Source organism: Populus alba, chromosome 3, assembly GCF_005239225.2.
Source record: "Populus alba chromosome 3, ASM523922v2, whole genome shotgun sequence".
NCBI classification, from domain to species: domain Eukaryota; kingdom Viridiplantae; phylum Streptophyta; class Magnoliopsida; order Malpighiales; family Salicaceae; genus Populus; species Populus alba.
Window position 1 is genome coordinate 18,935,161 of NC_133286.1, and position 13,797 is coordinate 18,948,957.

General features: G+C 37.1%; 3 protein-coding genes across 4 annotated transcripts; 2 read left to right on the top strand and 1 right to left on the bottom strand.

Annotated features, from left to right (window-relative positions):
- Nucleotides 1–215: 215 nt before the first annotated feature.
- LOC118054491 (calmodulin-binding transcription activator 4) lies at nt 216–8,377 on the top strand. Of its 2 annotated transcripts, none has more exons than XM_035066107.2 (13): nt 216–563; nt 673–798; nt 881–996; nt 1,321–1,409; nt 1,659–1,704; nt 1,950–2,430; nt 3,555–3,673; nt 3,772–3,862; nt 3,999–4,222; nt 5,348–6,048; nt 6,432–7,002; nt 7,225–7,518; nt 8,009–8,377. In XM_035066107.2, exons 1-13 carry the CDS (start codon nt 551–553, stop codon nt 8,096–8,098), a joined length of 2,961 nt encoding a protein of 986 aa, XP_034921998.1. In that variant the 5' UTR covers nt 216–550; the 3' UTR covers nt 8,099–8,377. The 2 variants fall into 2 exon arrangements, with proteins under 2 accessions (XP_034921998.1, XP_034921999.1); XM_035066108.2 differs by having other exon boundaries at nt 218–563; nt 5,366–6,048.
- A 1,016-nt stretch (nt 8,378–9,393) lies between these two features.
- Nucleotides 9,394–10,576, top strand: LOC118054492 (uncharacterized). The gene is made up of 2 exons (XM_035066109.2): nt 9,394–9,603; nt 9,774–10,576. Exons 1-2 carry the CDS (start codon nt 9,460–9,462, stop codon nt 10,218–10,220), a joined length of 591 nt encoding a protein of 196 aa, XP_034922000.1. The 5' UTR covers nt 9,394–9,459; the 3' UTR covers nt 10,221–10,576.
- A 425-nt stretch (nt 10,577–11,001) lies between these two features.
- On the bottom strand, nt 11,002–12,856 carry LOC118054493 (nuclear transport factor 2B). The gene is made up of 2 exons (XM_035066110.2): nt 12,451–12,856; nt 11,002–11,329 (listed from the first exon to the last, which is right to left on the bottom strand). Exons 1-2 carry the CDS (start codon nt 12,745–12,747, stop codon nt 11,255–11,257), a joined length of 372 nt encoding a protein of 123 aa, XP_034922001.1. The 5' UTR covers nt 12,748–12,856; the 3' UTR covers nt 11,002–11,254.
- Nucleotides 12,857–13,797: the final 941 nt, after the last annotated feature.

Sequence of the window (13,797 nt, forward strand, 5' to 3'; positions counted from 1 at the left end):
TAGTTGGCACTTCGTAGGCCACCTCGTAACAGTCGCTAATCCTATCTTTCTCAAGTCAAATTGCTGATTATTAGCTCGTCCAGGGACAAATGAGTTATTTCGTGATAAACTCAGGGTTAATTTAGTATAAAAACATAATAACCGAACAGCATATACCAGTAACCTTCTCCCTTTTTGCTAAGAGGTCAAAGTAGTTTCAGCTATGATCGAAACATTGGATAATTTCCTTCTTTCTCTTGCACAAACTCGTCACTGTCTCCTCGTCTTAAAATCGTCAATAACTGCACGACTTAGTAAAAAAATCTCAACCCTCCTCCTCCCTCTCATCAATCGGCCTCTCCGGTTTAAGCTTAGAAAATGGGTCAAGGATGGACAAATCCGGACCGTAAGTACAGTTTTCCTAGTTAGAGACTTTACTTTCATGTTCTCTGCAGTTAGAGTCTCCACTTCACACAATCGGGCAGAGGGTGCAGTGATTTCTGTATTATTTGTTTTTGCTCCCTGCAATTCTTCCAGTTAGCTGTTTTTTCTTCGAGAAGTTAATTCCATTATGTTGCAACCAGGTAAGTTTTTTTTTTTTTTTTTTTTATTATTAAAGATGAATTGCTGTGATTATGTTCTTATGATGAACAAATTTCATATTATTTTACTGAAAATCTGGAATTCAATCAGGGTATGATATTAATAGTCTGTTTGAAGAAGCACAAACGCGGTGGCTGAAACCAGCAGAAGTGCTTTTTATATTACAAAATCATGATAAGTATGAGTTCACAAAGGAACCACTTCAAAAGCCAACCAGTAAGTAATTAAGGTTTTCTTACAGGTAATGAAGATTAGATTACCGCTAATTAGTTACTTACAGTGTGGAAATGTTGAACAGGTGGATCTTTGTTTCTATTTAATAAGAGGATTCTTAGGTTCTTTAGAAGAGATGGTCATAGTTGGCGCAAAAAGAAGGATGGAAGAACTGTCGGGGAAGCACATGAAAGGCTAAAGGTTATTGTTTCACACCTTCAAATCTTTGGCACATACATCACTTTTTATTTATTCTTGTGATTGTCATCTCTCGTGCGGTAGAAGTTCCTTTGGAAACTTTTTTAAGATATGATTATGGATCTCATTTATAGTATTAGGTGCTAGATGTATCAATTTAGAACGAGTAATATGCATTTCAATGGTGTTCTAGAACATGAAATGACTTCGGATAGGTTTAGTGGTTTAGTTAGTGAAACGTGTTTCCATTTCATGCATTTAGTGTTTATTCTAAGGTTCATATTTCTGGTATTTTTCTGTGTATTGACATTTTGCTGGCATGATTAGGTTGGAAATGTTGAGACTATAAATTGTTATTATGCACATGGTGAGCAAAACCCAAATTTTCAGAGACGCAGCTATTGGATGCTGGACCCGTGAGTAAACTCTCTACTCTTCTATAACTATCTTTTCCCTTTCATTATGTGCTATGATCATAGAGAATACCTCATATTCATGATATCTTTCGAGGCAAGTGGAAACATAAGTTTTACGCAAGATATAGAAAGGCTAACATAAAATTATCCACAGAATCATGGCCATTTTACTCACTCCCATTTTATGAGCAAGAGAAATGGATGATAAAGTGTTGGGTCACATGTGCTGAAATATTACTTTCTTGGCAGGGCATTTGAGCACATTGTGCTTGTTCATTATAGAGAGATTTCTGAGGTGAGTTGTTATGACCTCTGTAAATTATCAAATTCTGTTATATTTCATGTTTGAACGTGTTTAAGTTCTGTCATTGTCTGTCGCAATCCTTATTATTTCTGTTATGCGGGTTGGATTGACCACTCTATCATTCCATTGAGGTGCTTGTCAATCCTTTAGCTTAGCAGCAAATGATTTTTGATGAAATGTTGCTTAGCCTGCTATAAGTTGCAAATTAACGTCACTGGTCACATTTATCTCTACAGGGAAAACCCTCTCCTGGATCTGCTGCACAGCTATCACCTGGATTCTCTTATAGTCCCAGCAGTAATAATAGTCAAACTCAAGGATCATCCTCTGCAATTAGTGGCGTATATGAACAACATCAGAGTTTGTCCAGTCCAGCATCTGTAGAAGTTAACTCGGGATTAGACATCAAGGATAATGGGGTGGATAGTACAGCAGAGCTTACTAGTTTTGCTAATAACAAGGTTACTCAATGCTTGCGAAGGCTGGAGGAGCAGTTGAGTTTGAACGAGGACAACATCAAAGAAATCAGCTCATTTGGTTTTGAGGAGGGAGCCACAAATGATTCAAAAATTCTGGAATACGTTGACCACAACTCCAAGGAGGATCAATCTAAGAATTTACTTCGTGGATCACAGTATATTGTTGATTACCAATCTTATGGTGGACTTTCTGGAAAGCAACTAGAGAGAAACAATCCTGCACCACTTCAGGATGCAGGTTTGTTGTGTCCTTATTTGGTGCTTGTACTCAATTTAAACATGACATTTTACTTCTGCTAGTTTATTGATGCCACGTTACACGTGGCTGCATTTAATTTAATTGGTTTCATATGTATCCTTACATCATGTTTAGTATTGTTAAGCACTCTTTTTTTGGCTAGATCTGACTTAACATTAGCTTCTTAATTAATTCTTCAAAGTGTTGTTGGCTTAGAAAATTTGCGTGTATCAAATTCTGGAGTGCAATGATTCAATTACTATTGTTCTGCGATTTAGTTTTATTAATTTCTATGACTTAGCTCAGGTGGTAATAAGTGGGTGGGTCATGTTAGATCTCTGGTTCAAATCTTACCTGTTGAGAGAAAAGCATGCAAAGATTTTGGAAGAGGTTTTACTTGACTGACAGTTTGTGAGTAAAGCTCTCTCACCATAATCCTCAAAACAAAATAAGGGGAAATAAAATTTCCTCACAGATAAATTCCAAATGGATTTGTTTTGGTATTGTGGTCTATAAATGACAGAGGGGTAAGAGAGTTGTGATTAGAAGGTGAATACAACATGCATCTTTCTGATTCTGTACATGTCCCAATTTAATTGTGAGAAAGAGGGCCTGATACTGGTGTTTCTTACAGCATATGTTGTGCTTCTATTAGAATCATACTTGAGTTGGAAAGGGAAGAGAATTTCCAATATCATCATAGGTTAGGAACTAATTTATATTATCTCATCAACTTGCTATTCTGGAAACATGAGCACTAACTTGTAAAGGGCTTTAAGAATTAATGGATTAAAAGGGATCTTTTGATCATGGATGGAGAGGATATCCATCTCCCAAGGACCAGATTTTGTCCAATATAATCCTTTTATTTTAGTTGTGGTGTAACCACCAAGTAATCTCTTGTTTACCACTTCCTTAAAACACTTCTCAGAGATTCCTCAGTCATTCCTAGCTAATGTTACTGCATACTTACTCTTGGATTGGTGCTTTAATATTTAACTACCGGATCTGCTTAGTTTTGTTCATGTATCTGCCTTCCATTCTTCCTTTCTTCATTGATGTATAAATAAAACACAATATGAAAGGAATCAAGAAAAAGCTACTAATGACATTATGGTTTTTAGGTGATAGTGGCACATACCAGCAATCATATTCTCAATATTATACAGATGGAAGTAAAGAAGACCTTTCTTGGAATGAAGTGTTTGAATCCTATAAGACTTCATCAGGCATTGAGTACCAGGTTAAATAAATGGAGACTGTAAATGACATATCTTTCTGTTACATCTTTGATATCGTTAGTTGTTTATACTGGTTATGGACATTTATATTTTTCAACAGGAAAAGCGCACGTCTTCTTTAATGATGGAAACAGCTCAAGAGCAAGAAAATTCTCTTTGGATAAATTTTGATGAAGCCAATGTTGGAAACTGTATGATATCCTATGGCCTTGAGGATCCTTTCAATGAATTATGTGGTGTTGAAATGATATCAATAGTGATTCACATTTTAATTTTCAACATCTAGTGAACTTTTATCAAGCTTTAATATTTTTTTCATATTGCCAGCTTCTTTGTTGCCGCCTCAAGAATTTGAAGGTTTTGAAACTCCTACATATTCTTCTGTTATAGAAACACATGAAAACAATGCTGACTGCTATGCAATGCTATATGACCAAGGCCATCTTGGAATTCCCATTGAGGCAGATTCAAGTTTGACAGTTGCACAGCAGCAGAAGTTTAGTATCCGTGAAATATCCCCAGAATGGGGTTATGCTACAGAGGCTACAAAGGTATGACTCATCAAATTCTATGAACTGTTATGTTCTTCACTACATTTCTCATTATTCATTCATTGAGATGGCAGTATTATTCTAAGAATTGAACTGTTGTGTGGTTTGAAGAATGTATGAACTCATTAATTTACAGCGTTTGAAAAAAGGCTGCCCCTTCAGTGCAGTGATATAATTCTAAGTTGATAGCACAATTTTCCTCACTCCTGTCTGGATGTGTTCATTCTTTTCTTTCGGAATTATGCTTTCACTGATGCATCCATCTCATGTAAGATTTGACTAGTTTTTTGCTGCCTGACCAACTATTTGCCACCATCCTCATTCTTGATCAAGGATTGAATGAAACAGAGGAAAAACTTTCCCTTTTAGCTTTATCCCTAGTTTTATGATTCTGCTAAATTGGTTCCTGAGTTCATTGAGGACAGTTTTTAAGAAATCAGGAAAACATGACTTTATACTGGACACTGAAGTACTTGAATATAGCATGTATTAGATGATCCTGATGCAAGACATTTATAAAATCAGCACTGGACACAGAATCATCTTATGCTGAATTCATTGAAGATAGTATTTAAGAAATTAGGAAAACATGACTAGTGTTCCAGGACACCGAAGTACTTGAATATAGAGTGTATTAGATGATCCTGATGCAACACATTTATAAAATCAGCAAAGGACACAGAATCATCTTATGCTTCCCAATCTCAAGTGATGGATTCCTGCACCCTCTCCTTCCCCCCCTCTCCCTCTCTAGGCAAAGAGTAATTCAAAATTTCATGGACAGCGACCAACCATCCAACCCTGGTGCTTACTGGTACCATTGGGAAAACCAGGTAAGACTAGTTACTGGTAGCTTATGGTCCTTTTAGATAACTAGATGTTTTGGTGAACATTCTTCAAACTACCAATTTGCTTGCAAACCAAACAATTATCTCATAAACCTTCTTGATGCACGAAATGAACTTCTGTCCTGATGATGACTCATTCCTCAGGATTATTTTTGAAACATTTCCAGTTTGCATCTGTTGTACTTTGAGAATATTCTTAAATTAGTTATATTATGCATTGCTTTTAGATGTTTTTCTTTTTAGTTCTGAAATAAGAGATTGAGTCGAAAATTTCAAGTCCCGAGTCTCAATGCAGGTCATCATTGTTGGATCGTTTCTCTGTGACCCATCAGAATCATCATGGACATGCATGTTTGGTGACACTGAAGTTCCTCTTCAAATCATTCAAGAAGGCGTTATTCGTTGCGAGGCTCCTCCCCACCAGCCTGGAAAGGTCACTCTCTGCATTACTTCTGGCAATCGGGAGTCCTGCAGTGAGATCAGATACTTTGATTACCAAGCTAAGGATTATAGCTGCACTCACTGTAACTTGTCCCAAACAGAAGCTACTAAGAGTCCAGAAGAGCTATTGTTACTTGTCAGATTTGTGCAGATGCTTCTGTCTGACTTCTCTTTGCGGAGAGGAGACAGCATACAAACGGGAATTCATCTACTTCAAAAATTGAAGGCTGATGATGATTCATGGGGTTATATCATAGAGGCTCTTTTAGTTGGCAGTGGAACTTCATCCACGACAGTTGATTGGCTTCTGCAACAACTACTGAAAGACAAGCTGTGGCAGTGGCTTTCCTCCAAGTCTCAGGAAGAACATGACCATCCTGGATGTTCATTGTCCAAAAAAGAGCAAGGGATCATACACATGCTTGCTGGGTTAGGTTTTGAGTGGGCCTTAAGCCCAATTCTCAGTCATGGAGTCAGTATAAATTTCCGTGACATTAATGGGTGGACCGCTCTCCACTGGGCTGCTCGTTTTGGAAGGTAAAATTATAATCTGGTATGTTTTCATATATTTTGTATACTGATTTTGGCTATAGAGATTGTTCATCTTCCAAAAGAAGAGGCTTACAACTTATATTGCAGGGGAAGATATCCATGTTGAATGTTGATGCATTCAACCCAGACTTGCAATTTTGAGTACATGTATAGGAGATGAGAAGATAGAATTGACTAGTTTTGAGAGAAAGCTAGAAAGAGATTCAGTGGCAGAATTATTTTCTAATTCACCAATTAACCAAATGAACTAAAACGGAAGACGATTAGGGGTGTTGTTGGGTTATGACTTAGAATGTAGTAAATCTCATAATAAATTGGTTTTATTTGCCTACTAGTTTTTGAATGGTGGTCGTTATTTTCTGCACCAGGGAAAAAATGGTTGCTGCCCTTTTAGCTTCTGGTGCATCAGCTGGGGCTGTGACTGATCCTAGTACAAAAGATCCAATTGGCAAAACCGCAGCATCCATTGCTGCCAGTAGTGGGCACAAGGGACTTGCTGGTTATCTTTCAGAAGTGGCACTAACTAGCCATCTTTCATCTCTCAGACTCGAGGAAAGTGAGCTTTCTAAAGGCTCTGCTGAGATTGAAGCTGACAGAGCTGTAGATAGCATCTCAAAGGTGAGCTTCGCTGCCAATGAAGATCAGGTTTCGCTTAAAGATACCTTGGCTGCGGTCCGGAATGCGGCTCAGGCAGCTGCCCGAATACAATCTGCTTTCCGTGCACATTCTTTCAGAAAGCGACAAGAGATAGAAGCTTCTATTTTAGATGAGTATGGTATCAGTGCTGGTGACATTCAAGGGCTCTCAGCTATGTCAAAGCTGGCCTTTCGCAACTCCCAGGATATTAATTCAGCTGCATTATCCATTCAGAAGAAATATCGAGGATGGAAAGGTCGCAAGGATTTTCTAGAACTTAGACAGAAAGTTGTGAAGATACAGGTGCTGTATCTTTTCACCAGAGATCTAATTTCATCTGTATTTTCTCAAAGTAGTGAGATGTATTAAAATCATGATTTGTTTTGTGCTTCAGCATTTCATTATCTAGACAGCTTGTGTATTCATTTATCAAATAGCACAATCAACAAACCATTGAGTATATTACATACATTCATTTTGAGAGGTAGAGTATCCTTGATTAAGCACCTTTTGGTCTTTTGGCAGGCTCATGTGAGAGGCTATCGGGTTAGGAAGAACTATAAGGTAATATGTTGGGCTGTTGGAATTCTAGATAAGGTAGTGCTGCGGTGGCGACGCAAAGGAATTGGTTTGCGAGGTTTCCGGAATGAGACGGTGTCCATTGATGAAAGGGAAGATGATGATATTCTCAAGATGTTCCGCAAACAGAAAGTGGATGGAACTATTGATGAGGCTTTCTCTCGTGTGCTATCAATGGTTGATTCTCCGAATGCACGTCAGCAATATCATCGGATGCTGCAACGATACCGCCAAGCTAAGGTAAATAGATCAGAAAAATTTGTATTGACATCGAATTTGAACATTCATGCTTTCTAATGCAACTGGTTAATGTGTTTTTTAAGCCTTTTACCTCTGAGCATCTGTTGATTGTGCAATAGAATGGATTATTTTTTTTACCAAGTAATTCGATGGAATTAACAAGAAGAAACAATTATGTAATTTTTTTTCATGCATGTAAAGCATGGTGAACTCAATGTCGTGGTGGGAGGATTAATTTTTTTTTGAAAATACTAATGTTAGCCTAATTACACAGTTGGAAATAGAAAGTCAGGTTTGAAGGTGGGAGGATTAATTGTGAGTTCCTGCCATTTTATCTTGAATCAACCTCAAAAGTTTAACAAGATACTTGCTCCTGCTATTATTGCCCCAGATTATCCCAAGAGAATCACTCTGCGATTTTAGTGTTTCTGTGGTGAGCACGCTTATTTTCTTTTGGCCAAACCTGTGAACTCTTCTACCATTCTTGCAGGATGAACTTGGTGCCAGTGAAGCAGCAGCGTCTACTTCTCTGGCTGATGCGAATGAGATGGAAAATGATGATCTGTACCGTTTCCAGTAGAAGCAACTTCTGACGTACGATTGCACTAACCAATCTTCACCTCAGTTTGACCGATCCTAAGTTTGCTTTGGACAATTCTGGATTCAGTTGTTGTGTATAATGGCTTGCATTCACAACAGTCGCTAGTGATATTAGAATATGACTGGTACATTATCTCATATTGATTGTGTAAATGCTTCTTGTAAGTGCTGTAAATGGTACATGATGAAGTTGATGTAGTTTCTTTATTCTCTTGGAAGCTACAACACTCTTTAGTATGGAAAGTAGTCTTAATTCCAATCCTCGTGTGCATGCATGCCCATGCTGGGATTCCTGGTATCAAAGTCTTTTCCTTGGATCCCTAGGCGTGAAGCCTTTTCTTTCTGGCTAGAATAGAGATGAGCTCATGGCTACCGACGACACTAGAAATAGAGAAATTATCACGTCAACCCCTATAAATATTTGTTGAAGGCTTTGCATTTATAGTAGTCTTTTGTATTTTTGTTAGCTTATAAGTTCATAGCAACTTTTTCATCGATAAAAAATGAGAATGATGAAGATAATCAATACATTTTTATTTATTTTGAATGAAAAGGTTCAAAATCAAAGGAATAAAATGGAAAGTGTGAAGGGTGCCGTTAACCTCTTCTCTATAACCCAGCTTCGCCCCTTCTTAATAATGGTGAATCTCAAAGAGGGCGTGAGAGAGATGAGTAAAAAAATTATACTTGATTAAATTAATTAGAATATTAAAAAATATAACCTGTTCAGTTTGGTATCTATTTAATAAGTTTTAAACTGAAAAACTGAATCGAGTCATATTGATCAAAACCGAGCTGAAAAACCAAACCAAAACTATATTTATTGCAAATTAAAAACAAAATCCAAAAAATAATATAGTTTTTGATTTTTAATATAAAATAACTAAATCGAACCAAAAACCAATCTATTTGAATCAGTTTTTATTTTAAAATAATCAAATTAAAATTAATTAGTTTGAACTAATTTCAGTTTTTTTTAAAAAATAATAATAATTTAATTTAGTTATTTTTAAAGATAAAAAACAAACAAACCGAAAATATCACCCAACCTCGCAACAGTACATGTGTAGAGAGAGTAGAAATTTGTCGACGTCACTTGAAAAGGTTAAGCCTGCTACACGTAGCCGCCCTCGCCCTGAACCTGCAGTGCAAAATGCAACAGACAGCGTGCACTGTGGGTAGTTGTGATTTGGAGCCACGATTATCGTGTAAGGCCACGTGGCTTCCACTAAAATGCGATAAGCTTGCCATTTAGAACGTTCAAGTACATCTCATTTCGTTGTCTTGACTTATTTTGATCTGTCAATTCTTCTCTCATCAATATCACTGCCTAACCTAACCATGGAACCAGCCAAAAATCTGGAGCTCATTGATCTGGCTATCAAGAAGCTTTTAGCAGAGAAAAGAAACAAAGAATCCTCTGGTGATGATGGTTTCCTCCAGGATGATAACGATCAACTTCTCCTCTCCAAATTGCTTTCCGAGGTATATGAGAGAGAGAAAAACTCCAAGGAACATTGAAATCATTTTCTTGTGTGATTGACTTTCAATAAACACTTCATGTTTTGATTGATTGATTAGCTTCTATTGAATGATTTGTTCAAATTACATGTCTCGCTGTCAATTAACGTAGCTGGCCTCGTTTGTGTTAACAGTTGGAATCACTAAAAGGGAATGATGTTAAACTTGAGCAATCTGATATATCACCTGGAGCGGAGGAGGAGGAGGAGGTAAATTCTCCTGCAATTGGTGAAGTGTTGTCAAGACATGAGAACAGCATTGAAAATACAGCCGCTGGAGAGATAGTGAACGAGCTTAGAAAACTGCGGAGGCAGAATTTTGTTACGCAGTGCCTTCTTTCAGCAATGATTGTCCTCACTGTTGCCTGGCAGGTATCTCAGGTGTCCATCATTTTGCAAGTTAAAGATGGGTTGAGCCACCCGTTTAAATCCTTTGGGAATATGTTAAATGGGATGCTGAAACGTTTCGGTACCAAAGGTCAAGATTCAGAAAATCAGCAGTCAGAAGAGGTTCCTGTCAAAGTTCCTCCTTTTAAAATTCCAGAGCTTCCACATATCGATTTAGGTTCCAACATTGAATAGCATTTGCTACATTTCAAGTGCATTTGATGGCAAACCGATGAAGGGTAACCGCCTAAAAGTAGGTGTTTGGTAGTGATTCTGCTTCTAACTATTTTCTAGAAGTGTTTTTGGTTTTTAAAAAACAATTTTCGATGCTTTTCACTTGGGAACTGACCAGTGCAACCTCAAAAACCAAAATGGGCAGTAAATGCCTATATGATGCATTATTGTAATTGCATGTTCAGTGTTTTTAGCATCCAGGTATAAACAAGGCATTTATAGGAAGAGAAAACCATGTTGAATTGCTTTTATAGGTTGATGTTTTGTAAAAGAACCATGTAAAATACGTCTTCTTATTGCGTTTAAACTGCGATCAAGGTCCCCTGCTTTTTGAGCCTTCAAGTTTCCATTTGAGAGCAACTGGATAACGTAAATAATAAAGATTGAAGTGTTTTAACTTTTACGCAGACCACGTACAGTTTCCCTTTCTGTAAAGAAATGATTAAAAGAATTCATGCCAGCCACAAACTTCAACAGCGCAGTGAACTCCCCCTTCGATGTTCATAGATGAGGACTAATCAGTGAGACAATCATCTGCACGACGACTACCATGGTGTGGTGCCTAGCCAGCCACCGTAAAAATTAAACACAAAAAAAGTGACATTACACAAGTCATTTAATGCAAGATACAACGCGCATAATTAAGTGATGATGGATGGTTCAATAGCAAGCAACTGCAGTTCAACCTCAAAGCAAGACCTGAAACATTGAACGCATGACATGGAATTCGACTCGAGCAAAATGTTTTGAAATCTCCAACACCAAAATCTTTAAACATTAAACCAACAAATCTTTACCAATTCAACCAACCACAACATAGCAATCTAAGAACTTCGAAAACACCAAGAAGGCGTGTTGGAATGAAACATTAAACATAACCCAAACAAAAAATCCCCGTCTTCATTTAAAATGTTTTGAACTGAACGGATATAATGAAAGAGGTCCAATCCCTGGAAAATATAACCATATTGGATTTCACTTGGCCGTTCTTGTCTTCAAGCATAGTTCAACCTGAATATGTCATTGTACACATAATAGCTTCCCTGTGGCGTTGGCATCAAATGGAACATCTGCGAGCAGAAAGCGCAAGGGGAAATTGGTTATAGACTAAACGGACAATATTAACCTTTCAGTCTCAGAACAGCACAGTAAAGAAATAAATGAAGACTGAAATACACACCACAAAACTAAAATGAATTAAAGATCACAAAGAACAATACATTATCCACCAAGTGCTTAGATGGTGCTAGAAAAAGGACCAAACAAAAAACAAATCAGTGCCACATTGTCATGGCTGACAGAACGCTAGACTTCAAGAGTACCTGCATGAAGAATTCAGAGGACCAATTTGATACATGCCAACATACATATGATTAGATGACCCAGACAACTAACAAGAGAACTCATCCTCTACCGGTTAGCACATGCATGTGTATTGGGCTAGCCAAACATTCATCAAATTGATTTCAACACAGGAATCATAATGAAGAAACTCGACAGAACACAGAGTTGGGTTTCATTTTTAAGCCCCAGCTCCGACTTTAAAGTTTCCTTATCTAGGAGATTTGATCATCTAAAGCATCATCCAATGCTCAGGGCATACTTTTTCAGCATTACTGAATCACTTCTTTCTCACTCCACTTTGGCAGCGCATGCTTAATTTACAACAAGCAAAACACCATGGAAATGAAACAAGTAATCACCTATAATGTTCTAGAAGGTCGAGCACCAACCAAGTTTTCAATATAAGTTTCTAAGCATCTCATATAGAAAAAACCCTTGCGCAGCCATTGAAAACAAAGGAAAAAAACAATTCAAATCCGCATAAACATTGAAAAATCACCTGAACCAGAAAATTGATTCGTGTCACTGCTATTTCATGCACTTGCAATGTCATAAAACTCTAGATGTGCATAAATTAGCTACAAATCAGATTATAATATAACTGGAAATCTCTACAAGGAACACACAAATAAACCCTAGATCTAGCAATACAAAACACAAACATTCTTTATTTCCAAAACAAGAATCTAAAAAATAACGAAATCATAAATAAATAAATAAACTAAAATACCTAACAGTCACAACCAATTCAATCAGATCGAGAATCGAATCCGTAAACATCAATCAATTAACCACAGATCAGTCCACATACACCAGAAGACAAAACGTAAAGAAAAAAAGGAAATACCTGGCTGAACTTGAGAGCGTGCTGTTCGCCGGCGAGCTGGAGATTACCAGAGACAAAAACAAGCATACCACCAGCAGGACCAGAAGGCTGGCAATCAACGGTGGTGATGTGATGTTTGCACTGATGAAAAGGAAGAGCAGTTAGTTTAGCTACAATATTCTGGGATCCCTGAGTCTTTTGACCTTCAAAAGTCAGCATGGAAGCGTCTTGATACAGATTCGCCAACCCAGCTCTATTCGAATCGAACATATTGTAGTAGTGCTCAACAAATGCCTTCGCTACTGTGTCTGGATCCATCTCAACCCCTTGTAAATTTAATCTTATTTCCTCCTTTTTTTTTTTCTTTCTTCTGCTTCGTTTCACAGAGAGAAAGACAGAGAGGGAGAGGAGAGGAAGGAAGAGAGGGTTTAGTTTTGATTTTATCTCATCATCCAACGGTTAGGATTTGGGGTTGGAAAGTAAGAATATCTAGGGGATTTTTACGATCGTAGAAATTTATTTTATTCTAGTCTCTTTGACGCGGGCTTTTTTTTTCAATTACTTTTTTTATTCTTCTATTGTTTTGGGCGAACGTTGTAGATAGACTTTGAAGCCCAACTGTAGCTGCGTTGGGCCTTCAAAAGCCTTACATGGAGGGTTAAGCCTAGCCCTTTTTTGGAAAAAACAAAAAACTAAATCAGCTAGGTTATTTACTGTTCTTTGCGAGTGAAATATTGTGGATTCAAACAGTGTATTTTGACCATTTTACCATTTGTTGCACTTAACAATTGTCTTGGCAATGGGGAAAAGTTGTATTTTTCATGGGATCCGAATGTGATTTAAAATTGATCGGGAACAAAATAGTTATTCTGTGTTTTTTATTTGCAGAAAAAATAATATGTTGCCCTTGGGAGCTGAAAAAAATGGCTTTTGATCCCAGGGCTTTTGCATCTTTACAAATTGATTTGTATAGTTAAATAATGTTTGTACCTTTTAGGTCTAAAAAAAATAGCCTTTTAAACGATGAATTTTTTTTTTTTTTTTGCACATTTTATGTATAGTAAAATTCCATGTTTACCTTTTGACTTAAAAAAATCAAAGGCTGCCTTAGGAGGGTATTTTTGTATTTCCATCATTGTTTTTTTATAATATTCATATGTTTTTAGGGCTTTTTCAATAATTTGCATTATTATAATAATAATGAATCAATATAATAGGCTTGTGTGTGCCACACACGTGTAGGCGCGTGGGAGCCATTATAATAGTACAAAATAGCTGCACGTATAAGCATGTAATAAGTTATTCTAAGTGTGAAGTGGTAAAGTTAACCCAAGTTAACTTGTATTTTTTTTTTTTTTTTTTACCAGG